Genomic DNA, 19,356 nt, shown 5'->3' on the forward strand with positions numbered 1-19,356 from the left:
CATGTTTCAGCTGGATTTTTCAAGTGATATGTTTGATGTAGAAAGATGTGCTTGTGACAATTTAAGACCAAACAGGCGTTTAAGCATTTCAACATTTTTATTACAAAATGAGCACATACAAAAAGGATAATGTACAAGCTTTGAAATTAAACAAAATGAAAACGAAACCAAAAACATTTTAGCGATGCCACTTTTAAATTCATCATTAGTAGTAGTAATAAATAAGGTACAAAAATTCCACCAAAAGAGAATTCTAACATTTTACACAGACTTTTTTTTACTCGACCAGTTACGTACTAGCAGTCACACCAGCAGGAGGCGCTATTGCTTTAATATGAATGATAAATAGTCTATATTCTGCTAGAAAATCCGCTAGTGAAAAAACACCCACAGCACGCGGCACCCCTGTCACTGGCACTTTTAGGACAATTATTATTATTAATGTCTTTTTTGTTGTTGTTTGTTTTGTTTGTTTTTCAAATGCAAGAAGCAGCAAAAAATCAATCTTCTAATATCGTTAGTAGAACATCTGCACTAGTCTTTATTTTCTCTATGTAGCTGTATATTTCTATTTAGTCATGTATATATTCAAACCTGAGAAAAACATGCATTTTAAATCTATTGTGCTTTATCATACTCTGTTAGTCCTGACCCTGCCATGAGACAGGGAGAAAGAGGAAGAAAGAAAGAAGGAAAGAAGGAAAGAAAGAAAGAAAGAAAGAAAGAAAGAAAGAGAGACTGGCAAATTAAACTAGGACGAAAGATGATTCCCATGCCCTGGAGACAGTCTGAAAGCACTGATTGACAATAACAGAGATGAAACAGAAATAGGAACGAGAGATTGAGAAAAAAATGAGCTTGTTCCAAAATCTAGTGAGCCTCCTATATAGACTAGACAGCAGAATATGCAGTGCCCTATGCAGTGACTAGCTCGGTCACAAAAACTGGTGGAGAATGCGGAAAAAATTATAATTATAATCCATTCAGTGGCCAAATATATTTCGATAAAAACAGCGGACCATTTTAACCAATATGTGTGCATGCTACAAGTATAGTGCTTTGTTAGCTTAGCAATATTCTAATATGAAACACTACACTGTAAAAACAAAAGTTATAAATAACGCACATTATTGATCCTTTACATTACTTACATTTAAGTATGCTTTACAACAAGAGAATATTCCAGTTTTTTCCTTAAATATTTCATGTTTAATTCAATGTTTTTTCAATAATTTTTACACACATTTTTTCCCAGTGTATCTGAAGTCAGATCTCTTGTGCACTTTGTATATTTGTTGCTGTCTATGTACTTTGTTTGAAATCAATCACTTTAAAGGTTTCTTTTCAGTTAGCATGCTGCCTTAGAAGGTAACTACCTATGTAGGGCAGCTCACTAAATTTCCAACACACCCTTAGAAAGTGAGAGAAATGTAAACATTAATAATTTAAGACTGTTAAAGAAAAGAAGCATGAGAAAAGAGAAAGAAAGCAAGTAGAGGATGTAAACATAACATTAACAAGATTAAAACGGTTAAACAGAGAAAGACAGACTGTAGACAGACATGAGACGAGAGAGGTATAGATCATGTAAACATTAAGAAAGACTTCCAGAGAGAAGAGTAGAGAAAGAGAGAAAGATTGTGTTGCAAAGGTCGCCAGAGTGGTAAAATGATGCCAGTGAGAGGGTGGCCTTGGAAAACTAAGAGTGCAAACAGGACAGCGAATCAAAACCCATAATACTCCCACTCCGCTGCCGTGTCTGACCAATCAGCAAGCGGAATGTCAGTAAGGTCACAGCACCAAAGGGAGAAAACACCCACACGAACACGACCAACCGCATGCGAAGCATTCCCGCAAACCAACTCAAACATGAGGTAAGAGTTTTAATCATTTTGTGTTATTTCTAAATAAATAAAATATGATTCCATTGCAAAAAAAATGAAACTATACAAAATTAAATACGTACCCACGATATCTACAGTTAGTAATAAATTATGATTGTTAAATACTTAAGGCATTTCAATGGACATAACCCTGTGTAAACGATCAACACGAGCCATCATCCGCCAATCAACACACCAGGGGGAGGAGCCAATGCGCAGGCAAAAATGCAGCTCATTGGCTGAAACGAATACAGCTTTGTTTCAAACTGAAATGTTTTATTTTTATTTACTTTTGGGTCACAATGAAGCAAAATTGAACAAAAAATTAAATTATCCTTTATAGAGAAGGCAATCTCAGAATGTATTTTGTATTCAAAAATTGGTGGAGAATGCAGGCAAAATCATATGATTTATGATTTTCTCTCACAATTCCCAGTTTACATATTGCAATTCAGTCTCTGAATTCTGAGTTTACATCTCTGTTTATTTATTATTTTTTTTATTCCATAGTGGAACAAGCTTCCATAGTTAACTGCTTATATAGGGTAGATTGCTAGATTTTGAACAGACCCTGAAATTTGCCAAATTTACATATCAAGCAAAATTGAACCAGACATTTTGGGGGAAAAAACCATCCATATAAAAAATATATCCTTGTTGCAAGTTGTTAAAATTAAACTTAAAAACTACTTAAAGTGATTAATCCTATCAACAACTAAGGCCAGAAACATACGCATTGCATAATGTGCATTTTTGCAAACTTCAGTGCTCAATAGGGCGCCAGTGTTCAAACATCTGCACCATTAAACCGGATGTGCTATTGTTTGTGTAGCTAGCTGTAAACATGTCAACTTTAACTTGCTCAGCACGATTCATGAAATTTGAGCTGAAACAGAAAACTACCTGCGTATGTTTCGGGCCAAATACGAATAATTTCGGCGTCATGCTCGTCCGTCCGGACCTGCTTGTGTGCTGTTGGCGGATGGTCCTCTATCACACAACATTCTACATTGTAGTTCTAGCAATACAGCATAGCAACCAGCATAGCAACCACGAGGGGAGACCTGTCACACAAGAACACCGTTGGACACACACAAGCCCCGCCCCCTCCAAATACTGCATGTTTTAAATACCAATAATAAATACAGTAACCATGGCAGCGCAGCACCAGAGTGAGGCCGGGCACTTTAGCTATGCTCACATGTGCTTTTTTCAGTAGGCATTTAGGGTCAAAGGTCATGGCAGGGTCTCTCTCGTGCGCACACACACACACACGCACGCGCTACATGAGTCTGATAAAGTTACGGATCGTCACAGCTTAAAAGAGCTAATACACATCCATGCAGTCACGCACACACGCGCACGCACTCTTCCAGGTGTACCTTGAAACAACAACCCAAGCACAGATGCATGCAACTACTACTGCGCCTATCTACACGAATCCACCAATCACGACATTCTCCGCCTACTTTTTTTTTTTTGTAAGACAACAGCCCTCCTCCTGCTGTCTCGGAAATGAGTTGCTTTTGTGTTTTCGTTTTTTTTTTTCTTGTTGTTGCGTGTTCTTTTTTGGCTTCTCTACATGCACCATCGTGCGCCGATAACCCATGAAAATATTAACACACATACGCGCACCAAAATGGTGAACAAGCGCACAAACGCACACACTCAAGCCGAAGTAGCTCCAGTGTGTAAGACTAAAGCAGTATTGCAGATCAGAAATACAGTGGAAACACACACACGCACACACACACTCCAGCAGCTAGATTTGACAATGTCTTATCCGCCATCGTGTATATATTATATTTAGTGTGTAAGTGTGTGTGTGTGTGTGTGTATTGTATGCACGCTGAGGGTCTTTAGTAAAGTTCATGGCTTAAGGAATTGCACAAATACACACACTATGCTACGGACACACACCATTTCCCTACAGACAGAATCACTCCTCACGACAGACCCCTTTAGTTCCTACCAGCACGTGTGTGTGAGTGTGTAGTGTCAGTTATCGTCATTGGCTCAGTAAAGCGTGTGAGTGTGTGTTTAGTGTGTGTTGGATGGCTCATCATACACATGTGTAGGTAATATACAGTGTGTGTGTGTGTTTTTGTGTGTGGATGGAAATGTCTGTGGATGTATAAGAGTGAAATAGAGCATGTGTGTGTGTGAGTTATTTATTAATGTGTGTTATTTCGCTGGGTGTGTTTCAGCTCTCGGGGGTGAGCTGTGTTTGGATGTCCACTCTGCAGATGGGACACTTCCTACTGGTGGCCAGCCACTGATCCACACACACCTGATGGAACAAATGCATACAGGGTAACCGCCTGGAAACAGAGAGAGAGAGAGAAACAGAGAGAGAGAGAGAGAGAGAGAGAGAGAGAGAGAGAGAGAGACAGAGAGAGAGAGAGAGAGAGAGAGAGAGAGAGAGAGAGAGAGAGAGAGAGAGAGAGAGAAATAGTTTATTAGGATGAGTAGAACTGCATTAGCATATTGCATTTTGACATGCTCTGTTCTTGTTGTGTTTAGTAGTGGGCATCCTGTATTTTGCATTGTAATTGTTAAATAAGACTCAAGCTATTAAGAATAGTTTTTATCAATTAAAATTATTTTATTAATAAGAATAGGTTTTATTAATTCAAGTAAAATGAAATATGAAATTGACAAATGTACATGACAAAATTACTAAAACTACAATCAAAAACTGAAAATACAAAAATAAAAGGCAATTGTAAATATCAAAAAATACTGTAACAGTATATAAATATTAAAATATCAATGTTACTTTGTAGCATTTATAGTGTAGTTTAAGGATGCAAACTTAATAATTTAAAAACATTTTCATGCAATTATCTACTCATCAACTCCTGAACCTCCTGGTGTAATACTTTTGTTCAAAAGTTTGGGGTCAGTAAGATTTTAAAATTATTTTAAAATTAATTAATTAATTTTTTTCTTCAGGAAGGATGCATTAAATTGATTAAATGTGACAGATAAGACATTTATAATGGCACAAAAAAATTATTTCAAATAAATTCTGTTATTTTGATCATGGTTTCCACAAAAACATGAAGCAGCACAACTGCTTTCAACATTGATAATAATCAGAAATGTTATTTATGCAGAAAAATCAGCATATTAAGAATCGTGTGACACTGAAGACTGGTGTAATGATGCTGAAAATTTAGCTTTGCATGACAGGAATAAATTACATTTTACAATATCTTCACATGGAAAACAGTTGTATTAAATTGTAATAATACTTTACAGTATTACTGATTTTACTGTATTTTTGATCAAATAAATGCAGTCTTGGTGAGCAGAATATACTTTTTTCCAAAAACATTAAAATATAATCTTACTGACCAATACTTTTGAACGACAGTGCATAGTTTCATCTGTCTTTATTATATACTACCTGACATCTTCTCCATCCTCCAGCATGGAGAGGCAGATGGTGCATTTCTCATCCACATCCGACTCTTCCTCACTCTCACAAAACTTCAGATCCAGCGGCTTCCGCTACACACACACACACACACACACACACACACACACACAGACAGACACAGACACAAGTGTGTAAGCAGCAGAAAACTGTCGGTTGGACATGAAAATGAAAGTTTGAATAGGAACAGTGTGTGCATGTACCTTCTTGTATTTGTGGGGGAAGGTGAATCTCTCTATGGTGGTCTGTATGGCCCCTCGGCTGACGCTTCCCAGTCGATCCTCCAGCTGTAGCAGCTCCTGCACACGATCACAGACTCAGTGTTAAACAGAGCAAAACTTGAATGTATGTATGTTACTGTTCACCTGTCTGTGTGTGTTTTACCTCATAGCTCTCTCGAACAGCAGATGAGTGTCTGCTGGGACTCAAGCTCTGCAGCGCCAGCAGGTGGAGCTGTGGATACGGATAATTTCTTATCTCATGGACAACCTGCAGGAAACACAACATACATGTCTGCCTTAAACATTGCGGACCACATTCAACACTCGCACTTACTATAAAAGACTTCTAAATAAAGAAAAAAATCTATATACAATATATATACACTCACCACTTGGGTGGAGGAGGTGTTCCTGGGGAGGTGGTGCATTCTGGGAGAGGCCAGGTAATGCTGGTAGGGTTGAGGGATCTGCTGCAGAGGATACTGATACGGCACTCCTGCATCCACGCTTAGGTCCCTAAAAGAACACATTTTAATTTTAATAAAAGCTATTTAAAAACAACATCAGCAGCAGGGAATTTATGCACTGTATGTTTTTTTTTTTTTTTGACCATGAAGATCATTCCTAAATATTAAGGAGGTTTATTTGCTATGGAAGCTTACTTCTGCCATAGAATAAAAAAATAAATAAAAAAAATTATATATATATATATATATATATATATATATATATATATGTACTGCAACTGCAAAATGTAAACTAAGAATTCTGAAAAAAAAAGTCTGAATTGAGAAGAAAACAGTAAAAAATTGTGAGATTTAAACTCAGAATTCTAAACAACAACAAACGTCACAATTGTGAGGTAAACTCGCAATTACAAGTATAAATTCAGAATTCAGAGAGAATACAGTCAAAACTGCAAAATGTAAACTTAGAATTCTGGGGAAAAAAAGTCTGAATTAAGATGTAAACTTTGGATTCCAAGAAAAAAGTAAAAATTGAGAGATTTAAACTTAGAATTCTAAACAACAACAACAAACGTCAGTATTGTGAGATGTAAACTCGCAGTTATTACAAGTTTCTAACTTCCAGTTACAAAGTTTATATTTATAAGAAACTCAGATAAAAAAGTTTGAACTGTGAGTTAGAAACTGGAATTATGAGAGAGAGAGAGAGAGAGAGAGAAAAAAAGCCTGATTTCCTTGATGTAACATCACAATTACCTGTTCGATGGTGGAAATGAGTTTTGATATTTTACTGCTGTTTTGTAGGCGTGTGCTTTTGCAGAACTCACCAATCAGTGCCTTCTGCCAGGTATCTGGGCTGCTGTGGGATTGGCTGAGGGACATGGAGGGGCGGAGCATATTCATATCCTGGGCGTAAACGATGCGTGTTCAGCGGGACTCGCTCCTGTGTGCGTCTGAGGAGAGGAATAGAATGGACCTTTTATTTATCAGTTGTTTTGTTTGTTTCTCATTATTTGGTCTTTTACCTTAAAAAAGATAACTTTTTTATAACTGAACATGTTTTCTACCTGCGCTGCAGTAGCTGTTGCTGGATGAGGTATTGCTGCTGTAAGGCTTGAGGTAAGAAAGGGGGCGGGACTTCCTGGTACTGAGGCGGGGCGATGGGAGGGGGCGGGAACTCAGCAGGCAGCGGTGTTGCCGTAGCAGCCAGGTGAAAATGCCGGCAGGAGGTAGCATGACTATGCTGGTGCCTGCTAAAATGTGCTCCTGTACGGGACAAGCAATAACCCATCAGAGATCAGCAACGTGTGAAGATGACAGTGTTATGGTGAAGAATGGTGTGTTGTATATGGAATGTTGTGATTTATTTATAGGATAATTTGTGTGTGAAATTTAATTTCTGTAGGTGTGATGTTTACAAGGCTTTGTACGGCTTTTTAAAATGTAAAATGGTTTCACTATTTATTTATTTTTGATTTATTTGATTATATGATTTATTTGTGTTAAATCATTTATAAATCGTCTCACAAACAAATTAAATGTTTTTTCATATTATATTATATTATATTATATATATATATATATATATATATATATATTTTATTAAGTATTAATATGGTTTTTTTTTAAATAGTATGCAGTATACAACATAAAATGCACAGCAATTCAGTAAATAGTTCATTAATATTCAATTCGAAATGCATGTACAGTTTGCAAAAATACCACTTACATTTTTTTAATTTACCATGGTAACAATAGTTTCAGCAAAAATACCACATTTACTGCAGTTATTGTTATTACAGAAAAAAAACTTGTTTCTATTTATTCATTAATAAAACATGAAAATAATAATATAATAAATAAAAACCACCAACTAATTTAATTTGTAATTAATTAAATTAAACCATTTAATGTTTGTCATCAGTAAAACATGAAAATAAATAGAATAGCAAAATAAATAACAATAACTCAATTAAAATGAAATGAATGAAAAATATAAAAAACACCGTTATTGTTAAAAAACTTATAATTTGGCAATAGCCACTGACAAAATAAAACAAAGGCAAAATAACTAAAATAACAGTAAATAAATAAAATTTCTAAAAGCTAATTTTAAAATTCGAATTTACTATTTGTAATTTTTTATATAATAGAATTAATATCTGGAGTAACTATGGCAGTTTAATAGAAACTGTGTTTACCATGGTAAACGTTTGTAAGTGTTAGTGATGTGGTGTATTATCTTATTAGCAGGACATGAAGCAGAACCAGAGAAGCAGCCGTTCTGATTGATGTCCTGCATTAGAGAATATTACCTGTTCTTTATTTAACTGAAGCCAGCTGACGATTCTTATGCTTTGACACGTCCCGCGTTACGGCAGGTAGGACTCGTTCTTTATCTGGATTACCACAGATCTAACTGATCCCATTCCCTCAGGATTAGTTGTGTGTGTGTGGTTTTTTTTAGGGGAAATATACTAGACCTAATGGTGTCAGGCTGGACAGCTTGTTTAAGATGGAATCTATCCATCTTATTTTTAATATAAATTTGGAAGCCTATTTCCACCATGTATGTAATGAGATTAAAAGTCAAAATTATGACGTAAATCCTAACTATGAGATAAAAGTTGAAATTACGACACACTAAATCGAATTATGAGATAATCAAAATTATCAGACAAAATCAAAACATTATTATGGGATAAAAAAAGTCAAAGTTATGTCATACTAAGTTGAAGTTATGACCTAGCAAGTCATAATTATAAATCAAAATTATGACATACAACGTCGAAATTATAAAATGAAGTCAAAATTATGAGACAAAAAACAATGATGAGATAAAAAGTCAAAGTTATGACCTAGAAAGTCATAATTATAAGTCAAAATTATGACAAAATTATGACTTTAAAGGTCAAAATTGATTTTAAGACTAAGTTATGACTAAAGTCATGATTATGAGAAAAAACGATTTACTGTTATTTTTCTAGTAAGTTTTCTACAGTGGCTAATGAAGCAGACGTCTCACACATTCACAGTAAATCACTTGGTTCCCGTGTGGATCGGCCCTAATGACAGGTGTTTCTGAGAGTAGACCCGGCTGATTCAGCAGTCACACGGATTCAGTGACGGACATAACAGACAGATGGAGGGCTGGGGGTTTCAGGGACACACAGAGGGGGAGGGAATGATGGGATTGAGGAGGGGGAGGGGAAGGAGAGAGAACTGGAGGAGGAAGGGACTGTTTGACAGCTGCTCCTCAAAGTTCTATTTCAGCCGTTCAGCTGTCCAGCTCTCTCTCTCTCACACACACACACACACACACACACACAGGGTTTCAACGTTTTATGGGTCTTTCCATATACATACACTGTAAAAAATCCAACTTTCGAAAAGTTCTACTAACCAATGTAAAAAAGTACCCTGAACAAAGAATTTTTAGAAGTCAGTTAAATCTTTTTTGTGTACACTGAACAAAAATACTCTAAACACATTGCTAACTAAAGTTGTTTTTTCTAACCTTACTTAGATACCCAAATTTGTTCACAACATATCCAGATGTTCTCCCAACTTTTCAAATCGAGTCATCCGAACAAACAAGTTCCCAGCATGTATTGCAGCTTGAAAATTGTGTTATGTTAATAATTACTAAAATGTTATTATTTTTTTAAAATTTTACTAGCTTAATTTATGCTGCTGCTGCTGTCGTCTCTGTTAGTTAGCTGTCATGTGGATCAGAGTTCATATTTTTACTGATTTAAAATGTGTTGATCGTCACCATGGTTGAGAATCATGTGCTGAGGTACTGTATATGTGCATCTCATTGCAACTAGTTTAATACATTTGTCTCTGCATAAATGTTTGCCTTTAGATTTAAGAGGTAAACACTACCCCTAACATGTAAAAGGCTTTGAAAATAAACCATCTAAACCAATCTAAAAGAAAGAGGACTGCTAAATGGATTGCTAAATGCTAAAAAAATCTTTGGTTGCTCTGACAGATCTTTTAACAGTCAGTAAATAGACTTTTATTCAATAGATGAACTAAAGTTTTTAAATTGTCGGTTGCTAGTAGGGATTTGCGGTACCACTTATTTAGTTTTCGATCCGGTACCGATATTGTTCAAGGTAGTATCGTCGATACTGATATGTTACTTCTGAACTAAAATTTTCAATTACGAAATGTATTAAATTATAAAATTACTAAGAGTAAAATTGGTAATGATAACCACTTTTTTTTAAACACATTTTAACATTCAATACACCTTAATTGTAACTAATAAGGTTATATTTTTGTTTGCACATGGTTCAGATATGTTTTTTGTTTACACATGATTCAAATCTACAAATACTACAGTTGAACTACGGTCACTGGTTCATTTTCATAAGTGACCGCCAGTGACAGGCTGTTGCACACATAAAATGCAACTTTTTTTGACCGTGTATGATTTAAATTAACATTACAGAATAGAACATGATCAATATTATCTTTCAACATTCAATTTCAATAAATGTAATTGCACAAACTATGTAGACTTTTTCTGTCCTCTGATAAGCATTGTTCAGGGCTGCCGTTCCCAAAAGCTTTAATGCTTTCTTAAGATAGTTTTGGGAAACACAGTCCTGCTTGAAAGCACTGTCAGTGAGTGAACGCTCTCTGTCATGGATTGGTTCAATATTGCAACATTTGCATGTGTTCAGATTAGCAGCAAAATAGTTCTATCCTTCACAATTATTTACTTACATAGGTTATTCGTCCAATTCAATGCATTATTTTTTTATTAACCAAACAAAATCACTGGTAAATAAAACACACCTTAGTATCGATATTTTTTGTTTGAGTATCGATATTTACGATACTCACATCAGTATCGATATATAGATACGCCCATCCCTAGTTGCTAGTTGGGTTAACTTAAGTTGAGTGTGATAGGTTGCCTTCTTTTTTTGAGTTAAGTCAACTTTTGTTTTTTTTTTTTAACAGTGTAATGATTTTTATAATGTATATACTGTATATTTATCTCCCAACGCTAAAATGACCCCTAAATACAACTCTAACAGAAATGTTTCTGCATATTTAGTATGATTTCTGCACTGAAAAAAGTGTTTTTCCACAAGATCAAAAATTTTGGGTATTACTATCCTTGTCCCCACAACATCGGGAATACCTGAACCACGCACACTTAAAAAAACAACAAAGAAAGTTTAAAAGTTTGCTACTTCCTAACATAATCCTGCTTTGGTGATACCATAAAACCTTTATAGAATTTTATTATTAAACAGATTTTTGGAATACTTTATTGTGGTTTGTGTCAGATGCTTTTAAAAATTTAAATTGCAATGATATATACAGAAAAAAGATGAAACTAGCATGGCTGTATACACACGACCGTCCAAAAGGTTAAGGTCTGTAAGATTTTTTGTTTCTCAAGGGAGTCTCAAATCAATTATTTGATCAAAATACAGCAAAATCAGAAATAATATTACTATTTAAAATAGCTCTTTTCTACTTTAATATATTTTAAAATGTAATTTATTCCTGTGATCAAAGCTGAATTTTCAGCATCGTTACTCCAGTCTTCAGTGTCACATGATCCTTCAGAAATCATTTAAAAAAAATTTTTTTTTTTGCACTGAATTGATCCGTAGTGATAGTAAAGACATTTAAAATCTTATAAAGGATTTCTATTTCAAATATATGCTGTTCTTAACATTCACCCCAAATTAATTTACATTCTATATTCACCCCAAACATTTGAACAGTAAATATATACACAGCTTAATATGCAGAAAATCACTAACTCAATAATCCCTCCTTAGGTAGAGAAGTTTGTTTCACCCTCAATAATACAATAATGCATGTAAAGTATAAACAATGTCTGGTCATATTCAGATCTGTGTTTGAGTAACGCAGAATGAAGTTTGTGATGGCAAAAAAAGCATGAATCTGACCTCTGCCTTAAAAGAATAGTACACAGAAATTAATACTGTGTCATCATGTTGTTCTAAACCTGCATGACTGTGTTTCTTCTACTGAACACACACACAAAAGATATTTTGAAGAACGTTGAGTCCAAACAACATTGGACACCTTTGACAAAAGAACAAGACATTTTTCAAAATACCACCTTTGGCGTTCTACACTAATTGACTGAATTTCAACTTGATTTTTCAGCATTGCTCATTTCTAGCAGTATTTTGTGTGAGACTATTGGTTTTGAATTGCAATTTTTTTCCTGAGGTGAATATGAGGACAAAATGGTGTTGTAAAGGGTCACAAGAAACATTTCGAAATGCTCGGAAGACTTTGGCCTCAGGGGAAAAGGAAACCCACTTGCACATAGAGGACAAGATGGAATTTTCCAAGTGCAAAAGTGCAGAAACTGTTGATATGGAATCGTTATGGTCTCATTTCACTGCGCCTTTGGAGAACAGAACAGAGGAGAAACCGGTGATTTTCTCAGCAGGAAATATTCCCCAGGGCTCCAGAAATTCAAGGAAAACTCTTAGATCAGCAGAAACGTATGGAGCGTGCAGTTCACGCGCTCTGAATTCTAATGATCCTGTTCCTCTGCTTCCCTCACAAACCCAGGCAAAAATATTGATCAGTGAATAATAGTGCCATGCACTCGCCATCCAGTATATTGCACATTGAGTCTCTAGTAAACCATGAACTCTTCTATCTGAGATTATGACATTTATGGACTGGAAATGATCAGACCTCCATCATTAGAAATAAAGGTCATCCCCTGAAGGTCAAACAGCAGAGCTTAATGAATGAGTTCTGCTGAGATTAAACCTCATTCAGATGTGTTTTATCCTGCCCTTATGGCCTGACCCTTATCCCATGATCCTTTTAACTAATTACCAGTCTGATTTTATTCGGACCAGTTTTCCCTGCAGTTTGTGTAATCATAAGCTTTTTGCATAATTAATGCCATGTATCTGAACAGATCGATTCTCTGTGTGTTGACAGATTCTATACAATACCAATATTTATGACTGGTCATCCAGTTAAACCATCAAAAAAAATGTGTGTGTATGAATAAACATCATTAGACTGAGCTAATCATATTAAACCTGAGGTACCTTACAATCAACATGAAAGCCAATTGATCATTTTAATTTCACAATCTGATGTACTCAACCATTCAAAAGATTTGGGTTGGTAAGTTTATGCTTTTGAAAGAAGTCTCTTCTGCTCACCAAGGCTGCATTTATCTTGGGCAAAAAATAAATAAATAAAAAAAGAACAAAAAAATTAAATTTGAAATATTATTACAGTTTCAGATAACCATTTCTTATTTTAATATATTTTAAAATGCAATTTATTTCTGTGATGCACAGCTGAATTTTCAGCATCATTACGCTGGTCTTCAGTGTCACATGATCCTTCAGAAATCATTATAATTTGCAGATTTGCTGCTCACAAAACATTATCAAGGTTGAAAACAGTTATGCTGCTTCATAATTTTCTATAAATAAAATTCTTTATGGATAAGAAGTTTTAAAAGAACGGCATTTTTTGAAAAAAATCTTCTGTAACAAAAATGTCACTTTTGATCAATTTAATGCATCCTTGCTGAATAAAAGTATTAATTTTCTTAAAACAATATCTTACTTACCCATAACTTTTGAACGGCAATGTATTTCCAAACCCAACAAGATTGAATACTGTCAAAAATCTAACAAAATGATTGGAGATAAAACGGATTCTGAAGACCAACAAAATTATGCACATTAAGCATGTAAATTCAATCATTTCTGACTTCATGTTGACTTTACGTATCGGTTTTTACTCGAAACCCGTTTCTCCAGAAGAAACAATGAGGACGAAGGGGAGATAAGCTAATGCAGGAGGTCAGATAGTGAGATGCAGATGGGATGTGTGAGACTTGAAGTGACTACTTTGCCTCCATATTTGTGAGTGCACATTCCCATGATTCACTCTGACAAGTGGGAGGAGCAGAGATGACTCGAGGGAGGGGCCAAAGAGGCCATAGAGTGGAGTGGGAGGGGTCTGAGCGAACGACACATGGAAATCAGCAGAGAGCACACTGAGGGTTAGGGGAAAATCTACAGTCTTTATTGGAAAATATTAGTAAGAGTGGAATTGTGTGTTCATAATAATAGTAATAATAATAATTCCATGCAAATAAAGAGCGAAGGCAAGGCCCAACCATGCTCCATAAAGTTAACATAACAGAAGCAGCATCCAATGGGTAGATGTGTATGCTACAACACGTCAGTACAGCAGGACATGTCTACACAAAGATACATTGGAGTTTGCTGTTCAATGTTCTAAAAAAAAGAAACAATCAAAATCAAGAGGAAAATAATAAACATGGTCATGCATTACAGCCTAGTACAGGAACAGAAGGCAAAGAACCACAACCAAAGAAATAGAGACATTTCGATACTAGGAGGACTTCTACAGTGCAGTTCTAGTGATCCCTGTAAAGTGGATGACATTCGCACTCACACAGCGCTAGGAGCGCCACCCGTTAGCGCTAGGCTAATGCTGGCTTTGCAGCATGGGTAAATTAAATGAATGAGGGTCGGTTTGAGTGGCGGTCGGGTGCAGTGTGCCAGTCAAGAGCCAGAAACTACCGCTTTGATACTAGATTTTGTTTCTTCAGAGTAATTTGACTACTTCCAAGCTGAAGACTGCTGTTTTTCTTAACATACACCATTTAGGTCATTTTAAAAGGAATAGTTCACCCAAAAGTGTAAATTTGTAGACAATTTACCCACCCTCTGGCCATCTAAGATCTAGATGAGTTTGTTTCTTCATCAGAACAGATTTATAGAAAATGTAGCACTACATTACTCTGCAGTGAATGGGTGCCGTCAGATTGAGTGTCCAAACAGCTGATGAAAAAAAATAAAATAAAAATAAAAAAAACACACCACAATAATCCACACCACTCCAGTCCATCAATTAACATCTTGAAGGCAAAACCTCCATATTTGTAAGAAATAAACCATCAATGCATTTTTGCTTTAAAACACTGCTTTTAGCCATAATCCATAATAGTGCTTCCTCCAGTGAAAAAGTCCATCACTTGTTCTCTTCTCACATTAAAATGCACTCACATATTTTTTCAGAACTGTTTTGGCTTGTAAACTGTGCTTAAAGTGTTAGTTCACCCCAAAATAAAAATTATGTCATTAATTACTTATGCATTGTAATACGGAATAGCGGAAGATGCAACTTGGGGGAGATGAATGATTGAGTAAATTGTTATTTTTGTTTTCTTTGCACAAAAAGAAAAAGAGAAAAAAGTATTCTCATAGCATCGCAAAACTGACGTTGAGCCACTGATGTAACATGGACTGTTTTATCAATGTATTTACTATGTTTCTGGACCTGGGAACATTTCAGTTGCGTTGCTGTCTATGGAGGGTCAGAGAGCTCTCGGATTTTATCAAAAATATCTTAATTTGTGTTCCGAAGATGAACGAAGGTCTTACAGGTTTGGAACAACATGAGGGCGAGTAATTAATGACAATTTTCATTTTGGGGTGAACTAACCCTTTAATCTGTGCATATTTCTCTCCTGATTCAGACAAGACAACTTCTTCACTGGAGAAAGTAATATTATGGATATAAGACTTGTTTAAAGATAAAATGTTTAACAATGGATTTGTTTCTTACAAACATGCAGCTTTTCACTTCACAAGAGATTAATCAATGGACTGGAGTGGTGCGGATTACTTACTGTGATGTTTCTATCAGCTGTTTGGACTCTCATTCTGACGGCACCCATTCACTGCAGAGTATCCACTGGTGAGCAAGTGATGATATGCTCATCTATGGGATGTCCTGAGGGTAAGTAAATTTTCAACAGATTTTCATTTTTGGGTGAACTATTCCTTTAACATTGTCGCATCAACGTGAGCAGTATGCTCTTCTAAAATGTTCTTTGTGTTAACCCTAAGAGTCTCGAAATAGTAGCTTTTCTATGGTTTCCATGCGTTACTCTTTGAGGATTAATAGAGCTCAATATATACTACCTTTGAAGATAATACCACAATGAGTGTACAAAATACACATTATATACTTGACTTTATATATGAAGTCACTCACTCTCATGTCATTCTATACCCATATGCTGTCAAAAGCCTTTTCATATCTTATAGTGACCAAAAACTCCAAAAGCTTGTGAAGAACTTGTATTCAGTTCCATACAAGAACCACTTGTATTTTTGGCCTTCAAAACCACCGAACGCAAATGAGATTTCAGAGTTTCGGTGGAGAAGATAATTAGTGAATAATAACTTAAATTTCACTTGTAAGACATCAGAAGACTTGAAATATAGTGTACGAGCCATTTAATCCAGGGTTATTAACGTTCACTAAAACTATTAAAACCATTTTTGTTAGTTAAGAAAGCTAAATCATATAGAGTAATAATAATATTAGATGAAAAACTTTATTTCAGTTAGTTGGCAACATTTCTATTTTTGTTTAGTTTAAGCTAAAGCAATAAAATTACTAACTGGAATCAAATAAAAACAAATTAAATCCATATAGCAATATTTAAAAATAATTATTTTTATTTAGTATTATTTTATATATAAAAAAAGCAAATTCAAACTATTACAAAAATTATCAAAGTATGTAAATGATACTAAAATAACAGTGTTTTTTCCCATTCTAAAGCCCTGTTAATCTTCTACAAACATAATTTTTTAACCAAAACAAATAACAGCATATGGGTTTATTTTTCTGCAAAATATTCCTTTAAGGAAGATATAGATTTAATATATATATATATTTAATTTGATTAAATCATTAATGGGTCACCCTAGGGAGGCGGAACCCACAGAGCGAAGGGTCACCGACTGAGATATTATCGATCCCAACTGTACATGCATAATTAGAAAAGAAAAATTAATGTCAGGCTTCTCTAGTAAGTTTCTGAGTCCAAATCTGTGGCAAATCCCACCGGCACAGTGCACCTTTCCGGAAGACAAGACAGAGACAGTGTTTAGGGGTCGATCAAGCCCAGCTATGATCGAGTGAGAGGCCAATGCATCCACTTGACAGAAATTTACAGCAGAAATGTTGGTCTATTCACACCGAGTATGGGACAAATCACAATGACAGTCGTAAAAAAGCTAAATGCTACAATGAGTTGTTATTTTCGTCAAAGCAACAATGACCATTTAAAAATAAGAAGACAAGAGGATTCTTCTAGAGAAGAGAGAGTGTTATTCTGCAGTCGGTTACACAGGAGGATATACTGGATGAGTGAGAGTTTGTTTGTAATGTCGTCTTCAGATGGAAAGAGAGGGAATGAGAAGAGGGAGTCACAACACAGCTAGATGCAGGGCAGGCAGAGGAGGCTATAGCACAGCAGCGGCGGGTGATCGTTAGATACACAATGGAAGGGAACAGAGCTCTGAAAAAAAATGCGGTATGTAGAATCAGCCCCCAGACTATGGAACAAGAAAAAAAATAGAAACAAATACAAGCACAATCAATGAAACCATCGGTGCTAGAGCATGGCTACAAAATGCACCTCAAATTATTACTATTATTATAATTGCACAATTGCACACATACATCAATGCATTTTTTTTCTGCTGGTGAAAGTAAAAATCATACACTAATATATTACTTAATAGTATAGATTTTAATACAGATGCTGGTGCAGTATGGCTATAAAATGCATCTCAAATTACTATAATTCTTATTGTTGCATTGCGGTTCTGCTGGTTACACTAAAACACATACAACTATATTTAATTGCACACATTTTATACATATTTCTCGTATTGATGCATTTGTTTATCTGCTGGTGCCAATGTGTGACAGCAAAATGCATGTACAACTATAATCAATTGCACACATTTGATATACATATTTCACATATTGATGCATTTGTTTATCTGCTGGTGCTAAAGGGTGACAGTAAAATTTGTATACTATTAAATTATTCAACTGCACACGTTTTAAATACAAAATGCACCTCATATTACTATTATTATTTATTGCACAAATATTAATGCATTTGTTTTTTTCTGCTGGTGACAGTAAAAAGCATACACTACGATTATGAAAATGCATCTCATTGCATCTAATGAATCTAATATTATTATTTTACAATTTTGCATGTATGGATGCATCTGATATTCTGTTAGTGACAACAAAATGCATAACAAACCACTATAATTATTTAACTGCACATTTTATATATATGAATGCATCTGGTTACGCATGGCTATAAAATGTAAAATATGGTAAGTTTATGATTTAACTGCATATTAAATATGAATACCGGTGCAAAACGGCTAAAAATGGTGCATTTCTGCTATTATTATGATTGACGTGCACAGATACTGTACATGGATGCACCTTTTTTCCTGCCCAGACATGGCTGGCTAAGGTGGGATTTAAGATCCAGGTGTTTTTTTTTTCTTTCATTACAGCAGAATTAAACACTTCATGCTGCGATCGATGATTAGATATTAAAACGATCCAAATTTTCCATGCATTCGTGTGAGGGGCTACTGGCAGGTTCAGCTGAGGATATTTCGTGGCACTGCAGCTGCCCATCAGCACACTGACTGCTGAAGCCATGTTTAATTATTCATAAACAAAACCGCACACGACGGAACGGATGTGAGGGAATTTAACTGATCGTAACGCGTTATCTACACAGCAACGAGCTAAAACGCCGCAAACGTGCGACTTTGTTGCTTTATAACACGAAGGCTCGCGTTCGTCGCATCGCGCTGAAAGCTTGTAACAATTGCGTTTTAGTTTGACGCGCCCCATTGAGGAGCTGTGCGCAAGACAAATGCATGAGCACGCATACACGCGCAGAGGTATTTCTATATTAAAGCCTACATATGGCTTCTGACACAAAGGATGACGCTAAGGAGCGTGCTACGCGTTTTCCAAATTGTGACCCGATAACGATTTACCCAGTGAATCATAACAAACTTGCTTTCTGGTGTATCCATATGATGGATATTTTCTATAATGTTACGCCACTGAGCGAATCGCTCTGTATTTGTGTTGGAAAATACGCGACGCTCCGCCAGGCCAGCCGCCTTTGATCACAAACACGCGTGAAAAAAGACGCGAGCGCGTGCGACAGTAAATAAGACGCAATTACCTCTACTTCTGACCGAACCGAAGACGGGAAGAACCAGATATCCGACGTGCACTAACACCATCCTGGCTCCTTTGTTGCTGTGCTGCCCATGGACACCTTCGCCTTCCAGTACGAGACCATTCAAAATGCAGCCCAGACGCCAGCTGCACGCACACAAAGAGAACGGCGGCCAATCAGCGAGCCCTGCGCCGCTTCCTGTGGCTCCGGCCTCGGCCAA

The 19,356-nt window shown here is 35.8% G+C and overlaps 1 protein-coding gene across 1 annotated transcript; it reads right to left on the reverse strand.

Annotated features, from left to right (window-relative positions):
* Nucleotides 1-1,047: 1,047 nt before the first annotated feature.
* On the reverse strand, nucleotides 1,048-19,356 carry LOC109066464 (E3 ubiquitin-protein ligase RNF165-like; the record flags this gene model as incomplete). The annotated part of the gene is made up of 8 exons (XM_042747526.1): nucleotides 1,048-4,204; nucleotides 5,296-5,399; nucleotides 5,529-5,624; nucleotides 5,710-5,814; nucleotides 5,936-6,062; nucleotides 6,841-6,966; nucleotides 7,081-7,279; nucleotides 19,140-19,356. Coding segments are annotated over 8 exons (1,092 nt in total), but the record flags the coding sequence as incomplete, so codon positions are not given.

Source organism: Cyprinus carpio, chromosome B21 (genome assembly GCF_018340385.1).
Source record: "Cyprinus carpio isolate SPL01 chromosome B21, ASM1834038v1, whole genome shotgun sequence".
Classification (NCBI taxonomy): domain Eukaryota; kingdom Metazoa; phylum Chordata; class Actinopteri; order Cypriniformes; family Cyprinidae; genus Cyprinus; species Cyprinus carpio.